We start from the raw sequence: 24,745 nt of genomic DNA on the forward strand, positions 1-24,745 counted from the left end.
CTATAGCGTGCATGCGCACAAAACTTTCAGGTTTTTTTCATATTTTTAGCATCTTTTTGACCTAAATTTAACACAATCATCAGCCAATAAAGGTCCCCAGGAGCCCTTTTGGCCTCAAACCCAGTACCGTGCAGTCCAGTTTCTCTGAAGGGCCCCTGTGCTGCGGCCCCAACGGCCCAATGGCTAATTTGGCCCTGCCTCAAAGGCCCTTAAAACAAGACTCCAGACTTCCCAAAACAAACTGGTCAGGCTATATTACTTGGCCTCATTCCCTAAACCCACCTCACCCCTGCCCACTTTGATAGGCTGGAATGGCTTAGGGTTGACGACAGAGTACAGCATCTTGCAATCTGGTCCACAAGATTTGATACACCACCAAGAAACCCATGTACCTGTCTAAATACTTCCTTAATGTTAACTAAGTCCACACCCACAACACCAGTAGTCCAGTAATAATGTAATTTGACCTCAAACAAATTGCAAAAAACCTGATTTTGTATCTTCAATATATCCTGAATAACAGAAAAAAGTTGCCGGGAATTGTCTGAGGGGAAGTGTTGAAAATGGTCTGTACCGTATGGCCACCATAGACATCCAATATAAGGCAAATATTTTCTAGATTTCCTTTTGCTTTAAGTAGCATGTCAAACTAGGGATTTTTATGATGCTGAATCCGAGCCGTGTGGAAGGCCTCTTAGTTTTGCATAAAAACACTTATTTTGGGCTAGATTTGGTCATAGCAAAAGGAAATCTAGAAAATATTTGCCTTATATTGGATGCATGGTGGTCATACTAACAGGCCATTTTCAACACTTTCCCCTCAGACAATTCCAGGCAAAATTGTGTTTGTAATGCTGGTTTTAACATACTATATTAACTTTCAAATATTTTTGTTTAAATACAAAAGTCTAGTAGAGTATTCTTTTAAATGTTGCTATTTAATACATCCACGGGCAGGGGGCGTTGTTTGACGGCATACGACAGGAAATCTACGTGGCAGGCAGACGACTCACTTCCTGTTTCCCTATTACTTACTGTGTTGACAACTTGACATCGGTATCATCCATCGCTTTTCCTATAGTATGTGAAGCCTCGATCAGTTTGGAATTCATAGAGATTGTAGGCTTTTCACTACGGGTACATGTGGTGGAGAACAGGATAGGAGTCGATACTCCGGCTGGGGTGGGAGGAGGGGGCGACCATGGACGGGCTGCTGCTGGTAGTGTTTCTCGGCGGTGTGTTGCTGGACGTTTGCAGCAGTGTGTCAGCGAACCGAGGAGGCTACCCGTCATATACTGATGAGATCCCATTCAAGATCAACTGGCCAGGAGCTGAATTCACGCTGGTAATGAGTCTTGACCTGCAAATAAGAACATTATCTTCATGACTTGTACAATGGACTGTATGACTGTATCTAGCCCAAAATGTAGATTCTCGTAGATCTATTTATCGATTTCGGGCTAGACGTACTGTATCAATGTGTTATAATTGTCTATTATAGCTTAACCCCGGCCTTTTGCGTTTCAGCCAGTATCTGGTCCACTTTACAATGAAGATGACTTCGTCATTATGACAACAGCAGAGAAGGAGAAATATAAATGTATCCTGCCTTCCCTGGCATCCGGTGATGAGGTGAGTGATTAATTAAAGCCCTCTCCATCTCTAACTATTATGTACAACAAACTATTTGCGCGCGCACACACACACACACACACACACCTCTACCGGTAAGTACATACTACTACATACACATACAGTATCTCATTAATTGATTGAATGAATATTGTATTAACATTTTGCAAAGAGTACAGTGGTACGATTTTATAATTATACTAAAGAAAAGCTGTAGCAGGTCTTGTTTCCATTGTGGTCCTCAACCTTGTTTTTAATTGGGATTGTGGGTTGGGGATATAGCTCTGCATCCTAAGCGTAAGAAGGAGAACTCTAGCTAGTTCTAACACTATGGACAATAACTAAATTGGAGATAGTGATACATAATGCTCACTTTGGTCAGAAGTGTAGATCAAGTGTAGAAGAATGTATAGATCAATGTGATGCTGGTGGAGGCGGTCTTGGCTCTTCTTCTTAAATTAATGTTTTTGCTGTCATCAGTAATTTAATAAGGCCAGCCTGTCGCTCTCTGTTGTAAGGCAGCACAGTTAAGTTAATTCAAAAACATAAAATAAACTCCCACACTCACTGTCCCGAAAAAACGCAGTCAAAACATACAACAGTATGCAATGGTATATACCTGTCCTAATAATTTAAAAAAGCTTACAGTGTCTGACAGCAACATTTGCGGACAGTGTGTGGGAGTTTATTTAATTTTTTTCCTATATGTTTGGGCCATCATTAGGTCAGGTCAATTTTTATTTATATAGCACATTTAATGAGTGCTGTCTGTGTTCCAGGGTGATGATAAGGACTATGCCGGTGCCACTCCAGCGCTCCTGCTCGAGCCTCTTTTCAAACAGAGCAGCTGCTCCTACAGGGTAAGAGCCTTCAACTTGCCCAAATAGTGGAGGATATTAATGAAACGATCGTTCACTTTATGGTACAAGCACCAAATTTGGTACACGAGTGCTTCAGAACCTACTCTCTCAGAAAAGTACGTTGTCCACTTGAAAAAACTAAATGGCCACCATTTTTCAAGATGGCCGCCAAATGAAAAGGGCCTTTTGTGGCGGTTCTGGACAACCGTGGGTCCGACCGACTCGAGACCGGGCACTGCACTCCCTGTGGGTGTGTGGAACGTGTGTGAAGTCGGTGGGGCGAACGGTTCTCGGGTTATGTGGATTACAGATGTACAGACACACAGAGACTTGAATATATGTCAATGGGCAATGCCCATTGGGTTTTTTTTTAGATGATGGGTAAGAAGAGAGAGATGTGATGTCAGGTGGTGTGGGCTAAGAAGTGGTCAGGGCTAAGATAACGTATATGAGATGTACAGTAAGTGCAAAGAGAGATGGTGAGGGAGGGAGAAAATTATTTGTACCAATTGACCAGACAGTAGACAGTAGTGTAACAGGTTAAGGTGAGTATAGATGCCGTACGGTTGGAAACGGTGGCACTGATGAAAAGGAGGCACAGCTGGAGGTGGCAGAATTAAGGATGCTATGGTTCTCATTAGGAGTGAAAAGGAAGGACATTATCAGAAATTACTGAATTAGAGGATCAGCCCAGGTTAGAAGGTTTGGGGATAAAGCAAGAGAGGTGACGTTGAGATGGTTTAGACATGTGAAAAGGAGGGATGAGGGTACATTGGGAGAAGGATGCTGAAGATGTAGCTGCCAGGTAAGAGGATGGCCAAAGACGAGGTTTAAGGATGCTGTGAGAGATGACATGAAGGTGGCAGGTCACAGAGGAAGATGCAGAAAACAAAACCAAATGGGGTCCATGTGTGGTCCAGCCTTATGGAATGTAAAATTCAAGCATGTGCTAATGAAAAGTATTTAAAATATATAGTTTTGATGCTCATCCTAGATCCTACTACTATAGGGGATGCAAAGCAATATGTCCGTTTATCCGTCCGACTTCTCCTACCAAATCACTCCGTTAGCACACATCTCTCTATGCACAAAAAATGATGCATGCCACAGAAATCCATCTGCACTACATTGCATCCATGTCATATTTACTGTACAAATATTGCTTTTGTATGACATACTGTTATTGCACAACATTTCACTGTGACACAAATTACATTACAATTTCCACATTAACCGACCCCTCCCCTTTTCCCTGCACGTGCACACACACACACACGGTACTGTACAGTACACTACAGTATGGTACAGTATGGTAAAGTACAGTACGGTACAGTAACGTGCGGTACGGCATGGTACAGTATGATACCATAAAGTATGGTACAGTACAGTATGATGCCGTACAGTACAGTACAGTATGGTAACATGCAGTACAGTACAGTATGATACCATGCAGTACGGTACAATACGGTACAGTATGGTACAGTACAGTACGGTACAGTATGGTACCATGCAGTACGGTACAGTATGGTACAGTACGGTACGGTACTGTACAGTACAGTATGATGCCCTACAGTGCCGTACAGTATTATACAGTAGTATGGTACAGTACATCACAAAGGTATAGCCAAATATATGCTGAAATGCAAAACCAGTCTAATTTTGGTGGCCATCTTGAAATATCACCGCCATATTGGATTTTTGGATGGCTCGGTTTAAAAAGTTAAAGAGTTGACCAAAGGAATGTTCACGGCAAATGTCACGCTTGTATCACCAAGCGAACAACCGTCCCATCCAATGATCTGCTAATTGCACAAATTCGACACACACGTTCCACACACCCACAGGGAGTGCAGTGCCCGGTCTCGAGTCGGTCGGACCCACGGTTGTCCAGAACCGACACAAAAGGCCTTTTTCATTTGGCGGCCATCTTGAAAAATGGTGTCCATTTTGTTTTTTCAAGTGGACAACGTACTTTTCTGAGAGTAGGTTCCGAAGCACTCGTGTGCCAATTTTTGTGCTTGTACCATAAAGTGAACGATTCTCATGATATATTGACTTAATATCCGTGGGGTAGACGTTTCCAGTCAGGTGTTCTCAGCTGTAGTGCTTGCTGTGATTTTACGGGTGCACCAGTTCGTCAAAGTAATTGTCTCCACCAGCCGAAGGCATGGGGAGAGTATGTTTTGCACTCCGTCCGTCCGTCCGTGTGTCCGTGAACAGCTAATCTCAGCCACCGTTAACCCGGTCGATGCCATATTTTGCACACACACTCCCTGGATGCCAACCATGAACCTCTGCCCCAAACTTTCCAGAACGGCCTGTTATAGCGCCACCAGGAGGCCGCTTTGTGCAAAACAAGTTTTTGCACAGTACACCTACAGATTTTGTCCAAACATCACGCAAATTGGTACACAGTCTCTCTAGAGCCATTCAACGAAACGGGTCTTTCAGATTCATCCTGATTGGTTAAGATTGGCTTCCAAAGTTCACAGGAGTGCTCAGTTTCAAACAAAATGCTGCAAATCATGAACACATCGTGTGATTTCCGTGAAATTGTGCACCCACATTCCCACTAGGCCGAGGACGAAATGCCACATGAACAATTTCAACTCAGCCTCAAGGTGGCGCTATAACTGGCCAAAAAGTGTTTTTACCTCTAACTGCACGGATCTGTGGATAACCTGGTGGAGACCTGTGCCCGGAAGGGCACTTTTTCTAGTTGATTATAAAACATAATCAGACTGACTGGTTAGTTGAATGTTCATTTTAACCCATTTAGACCTGAGAAAAGATTCTACAAATCTACTCTAAATCCCCCCCCCCCCCCCCCCCCCCCCTTCCAGAAGCAAAGATTTTAGTTTAAAAAATGTTCGCTCTGAGAGAATGTACATTCAAAGATTTGCGCCACATTTTCAAGATTTTTCAAAAATAGTAGATCTACAAGCTTGTAACGCGGCACGAGCTTGAGCTTGCTTACAACACCAAAAGGGGTTCCTGCCCAGAACGGGCTAAACTAAAGTACCGTAATCCCCTTGTGATCATTGCAGATCGAGTCTTACTGGACATATGAAGTGTGCCACGGGAAACACGTAAGACAATACCACGAAGAGAAGGAAACGGGCCAGGTGAGCATTACTGCACCAACAATATGAAATGTAGAACATTACACAGTAAAATCCTCAATGTTCATTTAGCTCTTAACTGTGTAGTATGATTTGATGTTTTCCTGACACTTACAGTACAGCATACATTAAAAACAACCTATTATGTCTATAGAAAATAAGTGTTCAGGAATACTTTCTGGGAAACATGGCTGCAAAGACAAGTCACACCACAGGGACAGGTGAGTGTTTATTTGTGAACATGAATATACATTGCATAATTATGGTTTACTGTTTGTTTATATACTTCATCAGTTAATCTGTGTCTGTCATTTCTGCATCTCAGTGTGATAATGCTAGGAATTATTTTCTTATTTGTTTTTACAGAGAAAGTTGATGAAGCAGATGACGTGAAGGCAGACACTGTGAAAGAGGTTGGTGTAATAAAGAAATGCCTCGTTTCTGGAGCCTTTCATCCTCCCCAATCTTCTTCTTATTGTTATTATTATGAACCACTTTATCCCTGTATACTTAGTTGACCGGGATGCCCCAAGGGTCTATAATTGGTCTCCTCCTGTTTTCCCCTCTACACCAAATCTAGTACAACCACACTTAACGCTAAGTGGCGTGTTGTGTACTTGTAGATCTGCTATCTGCCTATTATGATTCCCACAAGAGGGAGGCTAGGGCTCATGTGGTTAAATACTATTACTAATCATGATTATTCTACTGTTTGACTGTGCCTAGGTGCCTTCTAAGAATATTGAGGGCCAGCTGACTCCCTACTACTCAGTAGGCATGGGAAATGGGACCCCTTGTGTGCTGAAGCAGAACCAGCCACGCGCCACGTCAGTGCTGTACGTGTGCCATCCAGAGGCCAAGCACGAGATCCTGTCTATCGCTGAGGTCACCACCTGTGAATATGAGGTGGTGGTGTTGACGCCACTGCTCTGTTCACACCCAAAATACAGGTACCTCATCGTGCAATGCAGTCGTTCTCAACCTGTGGGCCATGGGTTGGCCACCAAATATTTGGCAAAAAAAAAGAATCATCATATAAATAACGAAATAATGTAGAAACAAATGATTGTGTTAAGCTTGTGGCCCTCTGAAGTGAGTATGGAAATATAGTAGGGATGCACCGAAAGGGAAATTCTTGGCCGAAACCGAATACCGAATATAGGAAACAGTTGGCCGAAAACCGAATATCCGAATATGATTAATATTATACATCTTTTTTCCTACCATTGCTGTCATGGCCGTACCTTAAAGCTACCTGATTTATGGCAAAATAAATGGTTATGGCCAAACTTAACTTAAATAATAATCACTATTATGGGTCCATAAAACATTTATTCAGCCCTTTTGAATGCATTAATTGCATACACTATTCGGTGATATATTTTTATATATTTATATATTTTCTGCGGCCGAATATTCGGTGCATCACTAGTTAAAATAGTATGTTTATACAGAGTAAGTACAGAATAAATAATCTCTCAATCACTTGGTAATGACTGTGACAGTCCTGTATCTGAAAGGTCAGAAATGCAGTCCTTGCAACCACAATGTTTCCAGCCATACAGGTCTAGTCCAGAATGCCACTTAAGCACTATACTTTGTTGTACAACAAATAGAAAAAAATGTTGACCTACAAGCTTGTAGATGTTTGGAAAATTTGAAAGATTTAGAAAGCTTTTGCCTATAATGCCATGTTGAAAGTGGTTATCACTTAACATACCTACATACACCCGCACAGTATCATTGGTATGAAGTGTAACTGAATATCGCTGTTTTAGTATCCTCACTTAACCCATTAACCTGAGTTTGATTCTACAAATGTTATGTTAACTTAAATAATAATCACTATTATGGATCCATAAAACATTTATTCAGCTCTTTTGAATGCATTAATTGCAAACACTATTCGGTGATATATTTTCTGCCTATTTGGGCCGAAACCGAATAGGCCGAAAATGCATTTTTAGCCATTTTCTGCCCAATATTTTCTGCAGCCGAATATTCGGTGCATCACTAAAATATAGTGGCCCTCTCCATCATCAAAGTTGCCCACACCAGGGTTAGAGGTACTAAATGTCTTGAAATGTTTTGAATTGATATCTCTTCGGTTAATTGCCCAGCCCTACTCTCTTATCTCCTACCTAGGTTCAAGTCCTCTCCAGTGAATGCTATATTCTGCCAGGCTCTGGCAGGCTCCCCACTGCGGCCGCTGCGGCTCGACCAGCTGGACAAAGAGCGGGAGGAACAACTCAAACCACCCTTCAGCGCCACTCCAGAGACCAAAGAGGTGAGCAACACAATGTACAGAAAAGACGAGAGAGAGAAACGTGTGTAGGCACCTCGCGTGTGAAGATTAACGTCTGACAATGTTACAGGAGCCGGTTTCACCTGTGAGAGAGGAGGCCTTCACATCCACCCACAAGCCCATGACTGTTGGGGGGCAATCTCAAGTCACTGTTGGAACCACACATATCTCCCGTCTGACAGATGACCAGCTGATCAAGGAGTTCCTGAGTGGTTCATATTGTCTTCATGGGGTGAGGCCTACTGGTTCCTAGTGCCTTAAAATTGTTTCGTGAGCTGGCTGCTAGCCAGTTTATGTCTAAACCTTTTCTAGGGCCAGTGTACACAGAAAGTGTTTTATGAGTGCAGGAGAGCTTTGGACATGTGCTCTCGCACACAGCGTTCATTCATGCCTGCAATGTTCAAACCTATCAATCGTTGCTGTGCACATCCTGTCATCTGCATTATTAGCACAAATAGCTTAGCTGCTGGAACAATGTAAACATGGACTTCTTGGGTTGTGATTCAATGTCGGGTCGTCAGACACAATCGGGATGATCAAACGACTGGCGCTCCTCTCCGAAAGTTACACTATTGTCAGCTTGAAGAGTCCAGACTAAAACACAGTCACTTTTTGAGCGCAGAAGCGCGTCTTTACCAGTAAAAAGGTGCTGGTAACTCCAAATATGCTTTCTGTGGGCATGGCCCTCATACTTGTAAAGGTCCTTAAACACCACTGGCTTTCCCCCCCTGTGCGACTAATTGGCATGAAAATTAATGAAAAATTAATGAAAATCTACATTGTCGACCAACCAAGATGTATTTTCAAATGAAAAAATGTCAATCTTACCATAACTTGTGTTTCAGGGGGTGGGCTGGTGGAAGTACGAGTTCTGTTATGGGAAGCATGTGCATCAGTACCATGAGGTAAGGAAGTAAAAATGTAGATTAGAATTGTAGTTTAAAAAAAAGAAAAAAAGAGCACTTCTTCAATGCCAACGGGATGAGTGACTATGTGTTGACGTTTCATGTAAATGATTCAATTAGGATAAAGAGCAAGGGAAGAACATTGTAGTGGTGGGGAACTGGAACGGCGAAGAACATCTTGAGTGGACCAAGAAGAATGTTGCTCGCTCCTACCAACTCAAGGATGACGGGGTGCAGAAAGTGAAGTAAGTCCTTGCGGTTCCATTAATCGCTTAAGCTATATTTTAGACTTTGTCTTACGATGGTGTCACACAAGCTCAATCAGTCTCACTGCAAGCTTGTATTTCTGCTATGTTTGCTATTGACCCGGGTAAAACAGACTTTTAAAAAACATATCTGCGTTTGCTCTTAGATTGGTTTCCCACTACTATGGCCATGGGGATGTGTGTGATCTGACAGGGAAGCCCAGGCAGGTCATCGTCAAGCTCAAGTGAGTGTTGTTCATATGACACAGCTAGTTGGGAATGGGATGGTCTTTATAAAATCTGCAGGAGGTTTTCTTAATGCCATTTTTTCTGTCCTCCGTCAGGTGCAAGGAGTCTGAGTCTCCCCATGCCGTCACTGTCTACATGCTGGAGCCTCAGATGTGTCAATACATCCTTGGGGTAAGATAAATATGCACGATTCAAGAAACATCTTTTCATTTTACTGTCATTTTCTATCCCAGATTATTTTCTGTACAACGTTTTTGGAATTTAATTTATACAATGGTAGTTTTATAGTAGTTGAAGTGAAGCAATTTATTATTTATTTATTTATTTATAAATTAGAGCTTATACCCATATCGCCCATGCTGATATGTACAAGCACAAACCTAGTTGAGCCACACAAGCTTTGTTGTAGTAATGAGACTAACTGAAAGTACATACATCGCCAAGTCACAACAGAAGGCCATGAAACTTCATCTTTTAGATCAGTGACTCAGTATATGATGTACTTTTATGGTGCAATTTGGGGGACACGGATCAAAGCCGTCATGCACTATGCAGGCCAATGGCCCTCAACATTGGTTCTGGGGACCCCCAATGGTCCTTTTTGGCGTTCCCTGCTAAATGATTGATAGTTTTTTACACTGGATTTTACAGTGTAGATTCAAGGGATGCCAGAGATAAAACATATGAAATGGGGGGTCACTACCTTTGCGTTCTTGTTATCAGGTTGAGTCCCCGGTCATCTGCCGAATCCTGGACACAGCCGATGAGCAAGGGCTTCTATCAGTCTCCAGCTAAACACACAAAGGCCAATGATAGGACAGAGAGAGAGGGGCAGAGAGCAAGCCGAAAATGGAACAGATGTAGATGTTCACACATGGTGAGAGAGGACACTGGTTAATAAAAGACTGCATGGTGGTGGAATAGAAGAAGCCTGTGATGACTGCGCTAATGGCTGGTCCAACTGGAGCCAGAGGGTGGACGAAAGTTTGTCCTGAGGCCAGCCTTAAAAGTAACCCAGGAGAACAGCCCCAGCCCACGCACAGATCTGTGCACAGGGCCTATGCTGCATTACAGCCTTAAGCCTGATTTCTTTTTTTCTTCATCGTATGATGGTGTCGTGTGTCGATCTACTGTACAAGCTCACAATGGGTCATGATGCAACACGCTGTGAGCTTGTAGATGAGCTAGCATGAGACACCATCGTAAAAATAATTACAATCCCGTGGACGGACTCAACTCATTCATACTCTGAGAAACCAGACTTAAAGGAGAATTCCATACTAGAAGGCTTTCTTACCTTTATTTGTAGTTGTTACGTCCCCACCAAAGTGGTCCAGGTGCTGATTTGTGCAAAAGCGCATTATTGACTATTTCCCCTAATATAAGCCCTCAATGAATTGAATGGGGCGTTATGCTAATTCGCTTATTTCCATCGCTCAAAAATCTATTTTTTTTGTATATATATCCTCTCTTCATAATGTAAATAGTATACCAAGCAGCACACTTTACTACTTATTTTGATGGAAATAAGCGCATTAGCACAAACACCCAACCCCCATTGAGTGCTTATATTAGGGGAAATAGCCAATAATGCACTTTTGCACAATATAACACCTGGACCTCTTTGTTGGGGACGTAACAACTACAAACAAAGGTAAGAAATTATCCTTTAAACATACACACTCCATGAGGCGATGGACTTATTACTTCAATCTGTTACTCAACGGCAAACAACAGAATCAGGGGATCCGTCAATGTTCTGTTCATGGTGTTTTCTTGTTGCTATAAGTTGTATGTATGCGTGTATGTGGCCCATTTGAATTGATTAGACGCTTGATTTTGGCTATGTTCAGACTGGCAGACCAACTCCAAATTTTTTTCCAGATTGGAATCCGATCGTAGTATGAAAAAAATGAAGAAAAACAAGTGTGCGTACACACACGCGCACTCAGACATTCCTAGTTGAGTTGAAGTGCGATTCAAATCAGATTTCTTACATTGTTGTACAGCAGTGTCATGCGCCACAAATAGACGATTTTCAAACTCACAAGCTTGTATAACTGCTATTTTCAGTGACACCGTTGTGTGACGAAGTATACATTTAGCATTACTCATGTCTTTGTTGTTACGTCATTACCGTCTGAATAAACAAATCTGATCTGCTCATTTGCCAATAACAGTGTGGACAGTCAGTCCTTTAATATCAGAATTGGATTTGCCTACAGTCTGAACAAAACCTTTGGCGCTTTGCACTTGTAAAGCCAGTTTGAAAATGTGTTCTGTGATAGCGTGAATGGGTAGTTATCTTATAGGAGTGAATGTAATTTATGTATTAGCTGTTCTGTGAGATGGCAGATGGTGAGTGTTTGATTAAAATGTAAATTCTCTGCAGGGGTCCCTCTGTGGTATTCTGTGGTTTTATGAATAAGAATGCATGCTGGGTTTGATTATGATCACTGCTGTATCACAGACAATGAATAAACTGGTGTAAAATAATAAAATTCTCTTTTAACTACTAAGTTGTGGAATCATCTCAAATTATTTCAGGTTTTTAAATATTGTCTTTTATACAGTATTCCATACATGATAGGTTACGGAACATAAGTAGTGGAGGTGATGAGGTATTCTGAGACATTCCACTATATTTGATGGGATGAGTTGATGAGAGTACATTGTGTTGAAGCAGCAAAACTGGAATGAGTATAAAACTGAGCTTTACAGTAAAGGGCCACCAGAGGGTGTAAATACTAAGTATTGAATATCATTCTTGCTTACTAAAGAGGAATGAAACCCTAGGCCATTTAAAAATAAATGGCAGTACAGTATCTGCAATATCAAGGGCAATCTCAAGCCTTGAATGTATAGGGAAAGTCTATTATAAATGTACAGGTATTGCATTGGTTGTAATTCAGTTTTCATCAAAAAAAGAATCATGAATAATATTAGAAAACACTGAGCTGCTAGTTAGTTTTACTTAATGATATCACAGTTTGGAAAAACAGAATCTCAACATTCCTCAAATTAAACGAATTGATGAAACATTTGCTATGGTTTAGTGATCTACAATATTAATGGCAGTATTCGATTTATTTACTTTTCACATGCTATTTTGTCTAACATGCAGATTGTTGAAAAAAATAATTCAGGATTGCAGCTTTAAGGGAGTTTTAATTCTTAACCTCCGGTCATGTAGCAGGCTGGCTCTTAACAGTAAATCAACGTATTATAAACTGAATTTATCAGAGATAATGTTGTTTTGGGAGTTACTAACATTTTTGGAACTGTGAAACAGCAAAATTCCTGCTCAAATTTAAGCTTCTTCAAAATACTAAACACATGATATGTTAGTTCATTTGCAGTTTGAAAGCTTTGTTTGTTTATGAACTATTTTAATTAAAAACACAAAAACTTAAATATAATATCAGGTCAGTTCAGGTGTCAGGGTACACACATTTAACCAATTAAGAAAGAACAGATAGTAGTCCTCAATTGTTAATTTAACTCTTGGGTGTACAAATGCATTGGACCCTCCTCATGGGTCCATACCACTGAGCCCTCGGCAGTGCAACGTTAATGCAGTGATTAAAGCTCAGATGCACTGCACTTGCCAAACATTTATTGAGTTAGAAAATGAATGAGGTTCACAAATACAGCTTTCATCGGAAGAGAAAGACCATTTGAAATATACAGTCTGAAAATGCCATGTCATCAAAAATAGATTCCAGACAGTACTCCAACAACACTAAGAAACACTTTGGAACAATCACATTTGTCTTGCTTCTGAACAAGACTCATCTATCAATTCACTTCATAGCGATTATTCCATCTATCACTTTTTTGATTAATCAAATAATAATATCAATGTCAAAGAATTCTAAATTATTAGTTGTTTATAATTGAGCAATAAATAAATTGATTTGTCTAAATGGTGCAGCAAGTGATTTTCTTTTGTTAAAATAAGTCATTGTTATCATTGCTATAGTGTTTGTTCAGTAACAGGGGTCTCCCCGTCTCTCCAGTTCTTGAATTAGCAAACAAAAATTGCATTTCAAGTGAGGATACCACTTTCATCCTATCAGGATCAGAACTCATACAGGATGCAGGATACAAAAAAAGTTTATTTAAGAGCTGGAGAGACAGGGAGACCCCTGTTATTGGACAACACATTCTATAGCAATGATTGCCATCTGAATAAAATAAAGATTTAACCTTTTCACTAAAAAACAAACCAAAAACTTTTGTTTAAACCAACAAATATCACTTATTTTATATTTTGCCCTTTTACATGACACCGTTGTGTCATGTAAAAATAGAAAAACAAGACTTGATTAAATCAATTAATTACCAGCTGCATTAATGAGGGGTCTGCTATAACAGCCTCTGTGTCAGGTTCAGTGCAGTAGTTTAGGTAGGAACCAAAATTCTCTAAGGCGGAACTATTGTGTTCTGAGTCGTTCGTTTCCACCCGGACATATTTGCGGTGCGCACATACATCAGCCAATGAGACAACCAGCTGGACTAAAGCTCACGGCGCAATCCCATTGTAGATATGCTATTTCTCATAGAAAAAAGTATGACAGAATTTATTAAATTGATTAGTTCAATTAACTATTGCACCCCTTCCTCATTTCCACAATACTGTAGTAGTGCTGAAGTAGTGCTGCTTCATAAATGTTTCCCCCGCAATCAAATTATTATGTTTTGCAGTGAAAAGCAAAGCTGATTTCAAATACAAAAAAAAAATACTATTGGTGAATGTGATTCCCATGAGATGTTGCTGTCTAGACTGAGGGAATGGGAATCTGATGCACAGAGGTACTTTCAAAGTCTTGCAGCGCTTCCTGGTGAGTGTGGTAGTGCATGGCTACATAGGACTTAGCAAAGCCAAAGGTCTGAGAGCTGACAGGCTGCAGGCTATTTGGAGAGCTGGGAGCTGCAGAGGGACTGCTGTTATATATACTGTAGTAGGGCTCGATACGAGTGTTAAGGGGGGTGGAGGTGCTGGGGGGCCGAGGTTTGCGTCCGCCTGTGGCCCTCGGGCTGCCAACACAGTCCCGGGAGTGACTGGGCCCACAGGCCTGGTCCACCAGCCTCCTTTGGGGCTTGGGTGACAGCACGTAGGCCGAGTTGGTTTCGTGGTGGGAGGACTTATTGCGATTGACCTCTAGGTTGCCCTTCCCCATGGCGTGCAGCCGAGTCTTTCGCTTGCAACAGAGGAAGCCCAATGCCGCCCACTGGATGCAGCAAAGCACGCGGCGGCGGAGGCCCGCGCTGTTGCGCGAGTACACAAACGGATTGATGCCGGACTTGAGGAAAATGAGCACAAAGCCACACAACTCAAACTGATAATGTGCAAAGCCGCTTTCCGGCGACAGGACGTCCTGCGCCAGCGAGACTCCCATGGGCAGACAGCAGAGCAGCACAGAGAACACTATCACCACACAGGTCACGACCGCCTTGGAGTCCTTGGCCGTGGCCAGGTTGACCGTAGAGACCAGCTGGCAGCAGGTAGCTCCCTGGGCAGCCCCCGGCACCAGGGGCTGGTTGTTCCTGTTGGCGTACGCGTGTGTCTGCACATGCTGCAGCTTATTGTACGTCTGGTTGCGGTAGAGGGAGGGCACGGGAACCGCACACTGCATGCCCTCGAAGCCTGCCGCGACGAGGGGAGGGGGCGGAGGGGGCCGCGTGGCGTCGACAGTGATAATGGGACACTTCCTCACCTGCACGTTCTTCCTCAGCGTTTGCGCGATCATCAGGTAGGACACAGACACGACGGCCACGCAAAAGGCGAAGTCTGCCAGGTAGACGTACAGCACGACTCTTGCTCGTCCGCCCGCCAGGCCAAAATGTGGCAGGCAGGGTCCATCTTTCCGCGAGTACACGCGTATGGTGAGCAGGACGGCCATGGTGAAGCTGGACGTCCACAGAAGGGCAGTGAGGGCTAAGGTGCAGGGGAAGGAGGCAGTGCGGTTGGGCTGTTGCCCCAAAACCATGCGTAGTCTGTGCAACGCAATGACGGCAACGGTCTCCAGGGACATGATGATGAACCCCGAGCTGGTCAGGTGGAAGGCGAAGCAGAAGCTCCTGGACACGCCGTCGTCGCCGGTGTCGAGGAAGAGCACCAGTGCAAACATGGGGGCGGTCACGCAGCAAATGAACAAATCGCAGAAGGACAGGTTGAGGATCATGAAGTCAAAATTGGTCCGGAACTTGCGAAACGCCGGGTCAAAAAAGGACAGGAACACCACCAGGTTGCCATAAGATCCCAGGCAGAAGATGAAGATGAGGAGGAGAGAGCACGTTGTCAGCGTAGCAGTGTGGATCACAGCCCAGCCAGAAGAAACCTGTGGGATCATGGTGCCACTGGAGTTCAGCTGCCTCTGCAATTCCAAAAGGCCAGATGCCAGTGTGCCAGTGGCATTCATTGTGCCAGGAGGAAATTGTGAAGATCACAAGATTGCTTGGTTTAATAAGATTCCACGGTATGGAAGGGTTGCGAAATTACGAGAGTAGCTTCCCCCTCCACCATTCTGGCTCCCATGGTCAGGTGCTAGGGAAGAATACAAAGTCAAATATTACTCATTCAATATTACTATTAAATAGTACTCTTTCAACAGACTGCTTGAACATACACACAAACATATGACATATAGTGTCTGTCTACTGGGTATTGAGAATAAATTAGCTCTAAAATTATAAATAAAAAATTGCATTATACCACCATAATTTGGCCTTTAATGGGTTAATGCTCCCTCCCCCAAACTCATACGTTTTCTTGCAAATATCGTGTGGGTGTCGCTAGAATTACATTATATATTCGTTTCAGCTCATGGTGTAAGTCAACCTATTATTCATTAAAAGTCTCGCCCTCACACATACCATAATTTAAATAATAGCGTGCGTGCGCGTCCACGTTGTGAAATGTTGTGTTCGTGTTCCAGTGCATCGTCGATTTATTTAACGGAACTCATTTTCATCCAACAGAAAGTGCATGCATGGGCACCGTGCGCGTGCGGAGTGCGGTCTGACAAAAATGCGTATTTTTGCTATCGTCAGTTCGTCACAATGGAAAAAATTGCACATTGGAAAATGCCCGAATATATACTTCACATACCTCCCATTTCCATATAATAATCTTGTGCACGTAGCAGCATGAACAGCCGGGCGATTTTCGTTTTCTTGTCGACACATGATCCATCCTTTGCACTGAAGCAATGACTAGTAGGCTACAACTGGATGCACACAAAATGAGTATGAAGTCACTGCCGACGTATCCAAGCATTAGCTATAGACAAGTACGACGGTGTCGTTTGCCAGTTGCCAAAAGGCACAACACATGATCATCTACGAGGCTAAACGTGTACTTGTTCCTACTAAACAAGCCCGTGATTAGCTATATTAGCCTAATAATTATTTTAATTTATTAGTTAACTCTGTGTGTACATCAATTATCATTTTGTCATTTTGTCTTCTTATGGATTTTTTATTTTGGCCATTCCCCCTTTAGATTACAAATATTGCTTCCAAATATACTAAAAACCCTCATCATCTCTCAAGGAAACATTGCCCTGGCTATCTCACGAGATTTTCAATCACACATCACAGCCTATTTACATTGCCTATTTACATTGCAGTGTTGCTCACACACATGTCAAAAGTGAAACACAACTAGGCCTATAGGCTGTGTTGTCTATTACTAGGCTACTGTTTTGTTATCAGTAAGGAAGAACAAAGGTAGTCTAAAACGGTTGAAATATTTAGCCTACATTCAGGTTTTTTAAACAAATTCAAATTATACTGAGGTCGAGGAGTAAGAGGAGTCATCACAGGACAGGCAGTTTGTAATCAACTACACCAGTGCCCAAAGGGCACCAGCCACGTCCAGTTAAAGGTATATTCAGTGATTTCACTTAATTCAAATATCACTTATTTTTTTGTTTTGTTGTGATAATCCTCCCTACTATAGAGTGTGCTGGCCATATAAGGAGTTCCTCCCTGTCCCCAGTTAACCCCTGGGGGTCAAAAAACCTTAGGTTTCGTTTTTGACTCTCTATCCTGATTGGACGACACACAGTGTGGATCCCACAGCCAAAAACGAAACCTAAGGTTTTTTGAGTGAAATCACTGAATATACCTTTAATACATTGTACTCATTGTCAGAGTACCTGATGTACCCAGCGCTGGTTGTCCGTACCCATCTGTCTGTCCCTTTTATGCCCATACGGTATATGAATACCGGTATATCTGTGTCTGTCTGTCCATGTCCATTTTATGCCACTATATGGATATCTCTATCTGTCTGTCCTTGTCTTTTTATGCCCATATATGGAGATCCTTGATGTCATCATATGCCAAAATTGAAATATGGCATGCCCAAAATATGGGAAATTTGGTCTGAACGGTGGCTGAACGGTGGCTGAACGGTGGCTCTGGACAACCACGTTCCGACTGACTTCACACCAGGCACCGCAATCCCTCCCAAGTTTGTCTCCATACATGGGCTTGTTACATTTGACGCCCACATCCACTTTCCAACGTCCACCTCACCCACCAGGCAGTTTCAATATTGTCTCTGTTGGTAAACCTTGTAATTCCAAAACCATTCCTTTTAAAGTAGTGAAAATAGCATATTTACAAGCTCAAAACAGCAGCAGCAACAGGCCCCAAAGTACAGATTACTCGGTGATGAATCCATGCATACATCTTCAACTGCTTATCCATAGTTGGGTCCCGCGACCCAACATCAGCTCCACAAGAGAGCTCCAGACTTCCCTCTCCATAGCAACATTAGTAACTTCATTCTGGGGGATCCCCGAGGTGTTCCCTGACTATTTTAGAGATATGATCCTTGGTCTGCTTCTTGTGGGACATGCATTGAGGACCTCACTAGGGAGACGCTCGAGAGGCATCCTTACCAGATGCCCGAACCACCTAAGCTGGCTCCTCTTTCCAAGCAAAGTAGCAGCGACTTTACTCCGAGTCTTGTGTGACTGAACTTCTCACCCTATCTCTAAGGGAGATATGTGCCCACCACCCGTCTGAGGAAACTCGAGTTTGTCCACTTGTATCCGCAACCTTAATCTTTTGGTCATGACCCACCGTTCATGACCATAAGTGAGAAAGATTTTGGACATAACCGCCTGGCCTGGGTGATGTGCAAGTGGCATGCTGTGTGAAGCCTAATTTCATCATGAGATGACTAGCCTAAGACTGGGAAGTGGGAACGAGGCTACTTGAATACTATGTTTGTTGTTAATTGGTTCTGGTCATCCATTGCATTAATTCATTCATTAATGAATGACTATCAGCGGGGCAGCAAAGATTTCAACTGCTGCATTTATTTACTGTTATTGACAGACTAGTGGCAGAGCTAGAATGGGATAATTTAACTTTTTGCAGGTTGTAGATTGGTTGCCTAGGACCGTAGACGGATACGGAAACGGTTTATGAGCAAGCATGATGTACGTGTGCACGACGTGCACGTGTGTGTGTGGGGAAATGACCAGATACAGCAGCCAGCCAGCCTCATGAACTACTAGCTAAAGTGCCCCTGCGCATGTGTTGGACCATCATTCAACAAAAAGATTTATAAAGTGTAGATTTGCCATGGCAGCAAGTATGGATTTATTTTCAGGCTTAGAGGCACATATCCATGCTCACTCACTCACTCATGATTAACCAATTGAAAAGGTTATTTTAAAGAGTGAATAATTAGTAAAAGTGGTTATTTGTAGATTACACCAACACTGGCTTGTGCGGTCACACATGGCCACATTTCTTCATGTAAGCCTTTCATGTAATCCTCCAGACCATAGCCATATATCTGGTCTACCTCTGAGCAGACCCAATTAAGTCTGATTAGCAACTACACATCATAGGTAGATATACCATGTCATACAAGGCCTTTAACAGGACATGAGACAGCTGTTCAGTCTCTGTTTGGCTGGACAGAGGAGGAGAAAAAAACAAGCAAACAAAGAAAATACATCTCAACATCCATCCTCCACTTCTTTCTCCCCACTCCCTTCCTCTCATGCTCCTTGAATCTGAGCGTTATCTCCATAGCAACAGATCACTGCAGCCTGTGGTTTCCATAGCAACAGCGAGAGGGCCAGAGGGGGAGACAGTGGAGAGCCAGAAGGAGCGGAGTGCTGAATCATTACAGTGGAACTGAAAGACAGTGAGAAATCCAGCTAGTGTATACAAGCATGCACTAACTAAACTAGCCAATGCTTATAGTGATTATACTGTAAAATCAGCCAATATTACCGTTCGTTTTTTCACTAGCTGCCATCGTCACCTACTGCTGACGGACACCTGTTCCAAATTGGCCACAAGATTAGAACTTCATTTACTTTTACAATTTGAATGATCATGCCTTTTTAAAATATCTACATATTGTTTGTGTGTGTGTGTGTGTGTGTCACTGTGCTCAATTCTCCAGCAGTTGTATGACCAGTGGCCGCACACCACTGCCTGCTTACTGGTCACTCATGTAGGTGAGCAGGTTGTAATTGTAAAACACCATGATGTCAACACTGTGTGTAGCGAGCATGCCAGCAGTCTGCAAAACGCTGTGCCCCGCACAATATATGATTCTAGTTCTAGACTTTCTCAGTCAAATGAAATATGAAAATATTATCCACATGTCATGTAGTTTAAGTAGACTCATTGGCATTTATAGCATATTGGCCTTCTCCTAACTAGTCTTTCATCATTTAGGTTCCTTAACACAGGTTGCAGTGTGGCGTACGTGAAAATAGAAGGGTTGTGCAGGAGTGATCGAGACAAAAGGCAGAATGACGGCTGTAACTGTTGCGTGGTTAAGATGACTCACCTCCTGCAGAGTGCTGAGAAGTGAGGACCATTGGAATCTGCTCTCTGGGTAGAGCTAGAGGAGTCCTTGTGACATCAGAGACAGGCAGGTCTTAGCATCGCTCTTCAGCTCATCATAACTGTCGTCATTCTCCACCGGAAAGAAATGCAACGTGAGGAAGATGGGACAGAACAGATACAAAGAGCCAAGCCAACTGAGGATGTTCAACAGGTTTATCTGTGATTCAATTGGTTTCACAACTTGGGTGAGAGTAAAAGCCTAATTTATACCTGTAGTGTGTTCATTTTGGTCAGGTACAGTTATACTATTTCCCCAAAGGTCATGTTCAGTTGCCCAAAATAACATTCTTACAAAAAATTGATTAAGACACATTAAGACATGATCAATAAATTAGACAATATATTGGTATGTTTTGACTGGGAAGTTCTTGCTTAGCCTACAATGTATAAAAATGATGCAATGTGTTTTTCAAATAGTTATGCAAAACATCTTCTCTTGTAGGACTACTTACTACAGTACACACTTCTCTCCTGCCATGACACACTGCCCTCTGCTGTTGAAAAAAGGCATTGAGTGATTCCATCACTTCTAGTACTTCTAGTAGACTGGGATCAATATTTGATGAGATTTTTATTTATTTTCATCTCCAGACCGTGTCTCTTCGCTGGCTACATTCCTTTACCCAAGTCAGTTAACATTGATAACACCATTACTGCTTTGTTAGTGTATCAGAGGCTGACGAACGGGTTCGACCACAATTGATGGGGTGATTGGTGGCTGTCTACAATCATCAAGGAGAGATCGACAGAACACAAAACCCACAGAAGAAATACAGTAGAACGTAACAGGCTACTTGCAGAAAATGAAAGGGGTAGTCCACGTCGAAGTAATAATGAGACAATTAGGCCGTGTGGTGAGGTCCCTTTTCGTTCAGGTCCGTTCCCACGGAAGGGGGACTACACAATTTTTTCTCCATAAAAGAGATTTATAGGTAGAAAGTACTAAAAAAAAAGTTCTACTCGTCCCGCCCTGCAGTTATTTTATAATCCGCGAATTAAAACGGGACTATTTCTTACAAGGCGTAATAATATGTGCAAGGGGAGTGGTGTTGTTTTGGTCACGTGGACCAATCGCGTAGCAGCTTTATTCCCTTCCCATAATAATATTAGAGCAATGGCGGCCACCAGTTCAACCAGCCAAGAGGGGAAAAATAAACCAAAACAGCGGGGAAAAGTGCGTAAAAGGGAATCAAAGGACTCTAACGAGGAGGCTGTGTTTCACGCCACGTGTTACTGTCACTTTATTTGTAAAAGACGATTGTGTTTGGCCGAGAAACGCTGCACACAGACGGTGCAGGGGGAAGAGAGAAAGCTGCCTCGGACAGTCACGTCTGAAACCCCCCGAAAGAAACGTCGTTCTCGGACAGGTTTGCCCGTCCCTTCTGCTGGCCATGTCCTTCCAGCCATCTGCATCATTTGTGGACAAATATATTACTGTTTTGGAAAACGGAAGAAGCTTTCACAAGCAGAAACAGTGTCTGTCAGGTAAGCGACCACCCTCCCTCTCTCTCTCTCTCACACACACACACACACACACACACACACACACACACACACACACACACACACACACACACACACACACGTTAACATTGGACTGGAAAATGCATTGCCAGTTTTGGACTGTGAAATATTGATTATGACGATAACTGTGCTACCGGTATTTACATACAGACCTATCATTTTCCCATTAGATCAGAGGTCTTTGATGTGCTGTGTTTGAGGCCAAGGCTTTGTGGGATCACTCTGTTGAATATCATGTCTTTTTGGGTAAGGAAGTTTGCAGATAGAAAGGCGGTGGTCTTGTGATGTAGTGCATTTATATATTATTATATTATATTATACTTATCATTGATAAAAGTGTTTATCTACAGAACAGAGACTGAAACACTGCTGATTGAATTACTACATTATTAGGAATGCATGGAGGTCAAGGGGGCAGGTCACTGTTAATTTTATATTACATAACCATATAATGGATAGAAGATACAAAAACAAATTTCACCTACATTTTGAATTGTAAATGTGTGATACTATATATATACTCTGTATTTTGGCTGTCTTTAGATACAATGTTGACAGCAGACACCTTTGCACATGTTAAGTATTTTTTTGTCTGTGTCTGTGTGTGTGTGTGTGTGTGTGTGTGTGTGTGTGTGTGTGTGTGTGTGTGTTTTCAGAAATTAACAACCCTTTGCTGCCAGCTACAACATATTCTGCGAACGAGTCATCCTGAAAATGAACCAACTAAGGAAGAAGTTCATAGACATTGTTAAGAAGAATGAGGATATTGATGCTTCAGACTACAGGTAACTGTGTCCTTGACAGTTCAGTAAACAAAAAAGAACCTCTTTCATACTGAAAAGTTTCAATTTTATTGATTTATTCGCTCACAAGAAAGGCTATGACACTATGTTTAAATTAATTTGTTTCTCATTGTGAAAAAATCCCTTTATTTATACATTTGTGCCCGTCTTTTTCTATATTTTCATTTTGCAGGCAGGATAAACTGAAAAGGCGGTTGGCCCGTGATTTCCCCCAGCTGCAACACGCAACATCTCTGAACTAGTTTTTGTTGAAACATTATCAGCAGATACACTGTTAGACAGGCTATCCATCAGACACGACCACAACTGAGTCAACGAGGTAAGCCAAGCTGAAAGTGACAATGAACACACATCTGGACAAACTACAGAGCACACAAGGACACTGTATAGTGCAGGACTGATATTGAACTTGTAAATGAAACTCCCGGTATGAAATGCCCTTGGCCTCCCACAGCAGAGGATTTGAATGTTTCTGAAGCAAAATCTGTTGTGCCAGTTGAACTATTCAATGTAATTTCCTGGATTATAGGTGCAACAGAGGAACCAACACTAGACTGTTATGTTGATATTCCTGAAGATGTAAACCTAAAAGTTTTATCTGTTTGTCAATACATTGTGCATCTAAAGGTCGGAAGCAGACGCCTAAGTCACTGTGTCTTGGTCTAACTGTTCGCCATTTAACAGGTTCATCCAATGTTCTGTCACTACTGAATAGATTAGGACACTGTGCTTCATGGAACACAGTTGTCAGTCTAGACACTAGCCTAGCTCAACTACAACTTCTAGAGGGCAGAGACAAAATTCCTAAGGGGTTCTCAAAGAAGGCACCTACCATACTGGTGTGGGATAACATTGATTTTGGGGAGGAGACACTGTCAGGTTGTGGAACTACTCACCATACAAATGGCATTATGCTACAAAGTTCTGTTGTTGAAACAATGTCTAGACCAGACAGACAGCCACTGCCGAAGTCAGTTTACACATTGAAAGCACCTCCTACATTCAACACAATCCACAGTCTAAAAGACAAGGGCCACAGAACTTGTTTCAGGATGCAAGGTACAAATCATTCTGTACGGCATCATCAGCTTTGCCAGAACTGTCCATTCCCCCAACAAGTGATGCTCTCCACCAACATTGCAAAAGGGCAAACTACCAAGCAGCAGTGATGAGACGTTCTCTGACTAGTAGGATGTGTGCTCCTTCACCCATTGGCAGTGGATGGGGCATGGAGGATGGGGAGTTAAAAGTAACATGGCTGACTAGAAATCCTGCCCCTGATAGTGTGTTGCAGGTAGTCCACTGTAATTGTAAAAAAGCAAATGTGAGACTGAAAGATGTTCATGTATGTCTGCAAAACTGTCTTGCACTGATTTATGTCACTGCCAGGACTGTGAAAATGTGTCAAAGGAAACAGAAGAAAGAGGTACATGGGATGATGACATTTGTATGCTATTTTGTATTTTCATATATTTCCTGGGGGGGGGGGGGGGTTGGATGTACAAATGACAGATGCTGTGACACTTTGCGGAACTTGTAAATAAATAAATGTTTCATACCATATGTTGTAATAATTCTGACCTCTAGTACTTTAATTTTTAGTCTTGTCCATTTCTTTGCATTATTCCAATTTAGGGGGCGTGGTAACATTTTGATAGATTTTCTGCCATGTTGGTCCAAGGTGCCCTGATTTTCTTTTCTACCTTTCATTACACATTAGGTTGAGACATTTTCTATGTATGAAACATAAGCTCTTGGCACAATTTACTGTGTAGGTTTCATTGTACTGTGTGGCAAACACTTAAGTTGAAGCATATTCTTTAACAAATATGCTACATTTCATGATATAAATTCACATATGAGTAAACTAAAGGCACCAATACTTATGTCAGATGTTATGTATATGCATTTGACATTTGAGAAAAAAAATGTGTTGCCAAAAACACATTTTACAAGCAAAAACAGCAGCACACGATTTTCGTTTTTTGGTTATAAACTGTTTATACATTTATGGCTATAAAAAAAAAACAGCAGGTTTTTATGAGTAGAACTTTTTACCCAAAGTCTAGAAGGGTATTATCTATGAAAAAATGCATTGAATGCGTAGTTCGCTTGACATGGGAACGAAACTCATTTTCTAAGCACTTTTTCATGGGTCCCAACACGGCCTAAATGGACTCAAACTCATTACCTTTCTGTGGCCG

At 42.2% G+C, this 24,745-nt stretch overlaps 2 protein-coding genes across 3 annotated transcripts; one reads left to right on the forward strand and one right to left on the reverse strand.

Moving 5' to 3' along the window:
* The first annotated feature begins 1,032 nt into the window (after positions 1 to 1,032).
* Positions 1,033 to 11,837, forward strand: erlec1 (endoplasmic reticulum lectin 1). The gene is made up of 14 exons (XM_083774798.1): positions 1,033 to 1,345; positions 1,528 to 1,632; positions 2,412 to 2,492; positions 5,540 to 5,617; positions 5,769 to 5,835; positions 5,981 to 6,027; positions 6,341 to 6,564; positions 7,760 to 7,901; positions 7,990 to 8,151; positions 8,765 to 8,824; positions 8,945 to 9,069; positions 9,237 to 9,314; positions 9,414 to 9,489; positions 10,042 to 11,837. The coding sequence occupies exons 1-14, from the start codon at positions 1,202 to 1,204 to the stop codon at positions 10,111 to 10,113; spliced, it is 1,461 nt and encodes a 486-aa protein (XP_083630924.1). The 5' UTR covers positions 1,033 to 1,201; the 3' UTR covers positions 10,114 to 11,837.
* Positions 11,838 to 12,953: 1,116 nt separating this feature from the next.
* gpr75 (G protein-coupled receptor 75) lies at positions 12,954 to 20,279 on the reverse strand. 2 transcript variants are annotated; one of them, XM_083774237.1, is made up of 2 exons: positions 20,156 to 20,279; positions 12,954 to 15,868 (listed from the first exon to the last, which is right to left on the reverse strand). In XM_083774237.1, exon 2 carries the CDS (start codon positions 15,741 to 15,743, stop codon positions 14,100 to 14,102), a length of 1,644 nt encoding a protein of 547 aa, XP_083630363.1. In that variant the 5' UTR covers positions 15,744 to 15,868; positions 20,156 to 20,279; the 3' UTR covers positions 12,954 to 14,099. The 2 variants fall into 2 exon arrangements, with proteins under 2 accessions (XP_083630363.1, XP_083630362.1); XM_083774236.1 differs by lacking the exon at positions 20,156 to 20,279 and adding an exon at positions 16,433 to 16,560.
* Positions 20,280 to 24,745: the final 4,466 nt, after the last annotated feature.

The sequence above is a fragment of the Protomyctophum parallelum genome (assembly GCF_964188405.1).
Source record: "Protomyctophum parallelum genome assembly, chromosome: 10".
NCBI classification, from domain to species: domain Eukaryota; kingdom Metazoa; phylum Chordata; class Actinopteri; order Myctophiformes; family Myctophidae; genus Protomyctophum; species Protomyctophum parallelum.